This window comes from Myotis davidii, unplaced genomic scaffold (genome assembly GCF_000327345.1).
Source record: "Myotis davidii unplaced genomic scaffold, ASM32734v1 scaffold472, whole genome shotgun sequence".
In the NCBI taxonomy this organism is placed as follows: domain Eukaryota; kingdom Metazoa; phylum Chordata; class Mammalia; order Chiroptera; family Vespertilionidae; genus Myotis; species Myotis davidii.
This window is the reverse complement of record NW_006283774.1, coordinates 777882-779265: the sequence shown is the minus strand read 5'-3', so window position 1 is coordinate 779265 and position 1384 is coordinate 777882. Positions and strand designations below refer to the sequence as shown.

The following is a 1384-nucleotide window of genomic DNA, read 5'->3' as shown; positions in this document are numbered from 1 at the left end:
GGCTGAGGCTGTGGAATGTAAAGAGACAGATTATAAAGAGGAAGAAGTTATTACCAAAGGTAGGTATCAAAATGAGCTATCAAGTTGGAGAATGGATTGCCCAGCTTTCTTTCCAGCAACACATATTATGTAAGAGTTGCTGTAGAGACTTTCAAACAAAAACTAAGCTGAGGCAGGTTATGTAAAATGCACTTTGAAAATATATTTTTATTGATTTCAGAGAGGAAGGGAGAGGGAGAGAGATAGAAAAGAGAAACATCAATGGTGGCCGCCCGTCCTCACGTCCGCCCGTCCTCACGTCCGCCCGTCCTCACGTCCATCGCGTTGTAGCAGGTTTCCCCAACGTCTGTCCTCTTCGAGGCTGAGTGACGTTCCACGGTGTGGAGGGGCCACGTCAGGGGACGGCTCCGCATGCAGACCCTGGGTTGTGTCCACGTCCCAGCGGCCGTGGCTGTTGCCCTGTGAACGGGCCGTGCCCATGTCTTTCTCTTTTTTAAAATATATTTGTGTTATTTCAGAGAGCTGGGGAGAGAGAGAAACTTCCATGATGGGAGACTCATGGATCGGCTGCCTCCTGCCGGCCCCCCCTGGGGATCAAGCCCACAACCCGGGCCTGTGCCCCGACCGGGAATCGGCCGCCTGGGTCAGAGGTCGACCTCAATCGCTGAGCCCCGGTGGCGGCGGCGATTTCAGGCCATGGTAGCCCCGAGTCCCGGCCCCGTCTCAGCCCGTGTCCGTGTGTTGCAGGCAACGGGGTGGTTGTTCACTTGCCGGGCCTGTTTGAAGAAGCAGAAAAGAACGCATTTTAATGTAACAATGACTTTTATTTTCCTATAAAATCACCAAAGAGGGGACTCTGATGATGAACATTCATATGTGGCTCCTGGGGGCCCTTGGGGACCGGCGGCCGGTGGGCAGTGCGTCTGGTGAGGGAGCCCCGTGAGGGCATCTAGGGGCAGCCTGACCAGGACGCAGCCACCCTGAGGCCCGAGAGGGTCTGGAAGGAAACAGAGCCTGAGCCTCGGGCTCAAGGTCAGGCCTCAAGGTCAGGGCTCGCGGGAACCTGACCCTGGGCATCGGGCGACAGGAGGTGCCAGAGGGAGGCCTGTGGGGAGACAGGTGCCAGCGGCAGTGGGTGGGGGTCCCCTGGGGGTGCGGTCTGGGACCCCAGCAGGCGGAGACTCAATAGTTGACTCGATGATGTTTAAAACCAGCTTTTGAAGGCTTTGACAGTCTATTCTGTCATCTTTTGGGAGGTCTGATGTGCCTCTCTTGAGGTTTGGGAAATATCTCAATCTCTCACCATCCACAGCCCTTTTAAAGACTTCCAGTTTCTTTTCAAAAGCCTTTATGTAACCAAACATAACATCAAGTGTCTTGCCAA

General features: G+C 54.5%; 1 protein-coding gene across 1 annotated transcript in view; it reads left to right on the top strand.

Moving 5' to 3' along the window:
* The window catches only part of LOC102754192 (adenylosuccinate synthetase isozyme 1), a 20318-nt gene that overhangs the window by 11204 nt on the left and 7730 nt on the right, over positions 1-1384 (top strand). The window contains exon 3 of the mRNA XM_006754017.2: positions 748-800. Within this exon, the coding sequence (XP_006754080.1) occupies positions 748-800 (53 nt within the window). The remainder of the gene's footprint in view (positions 1-747; positions 801-1384) is intronic.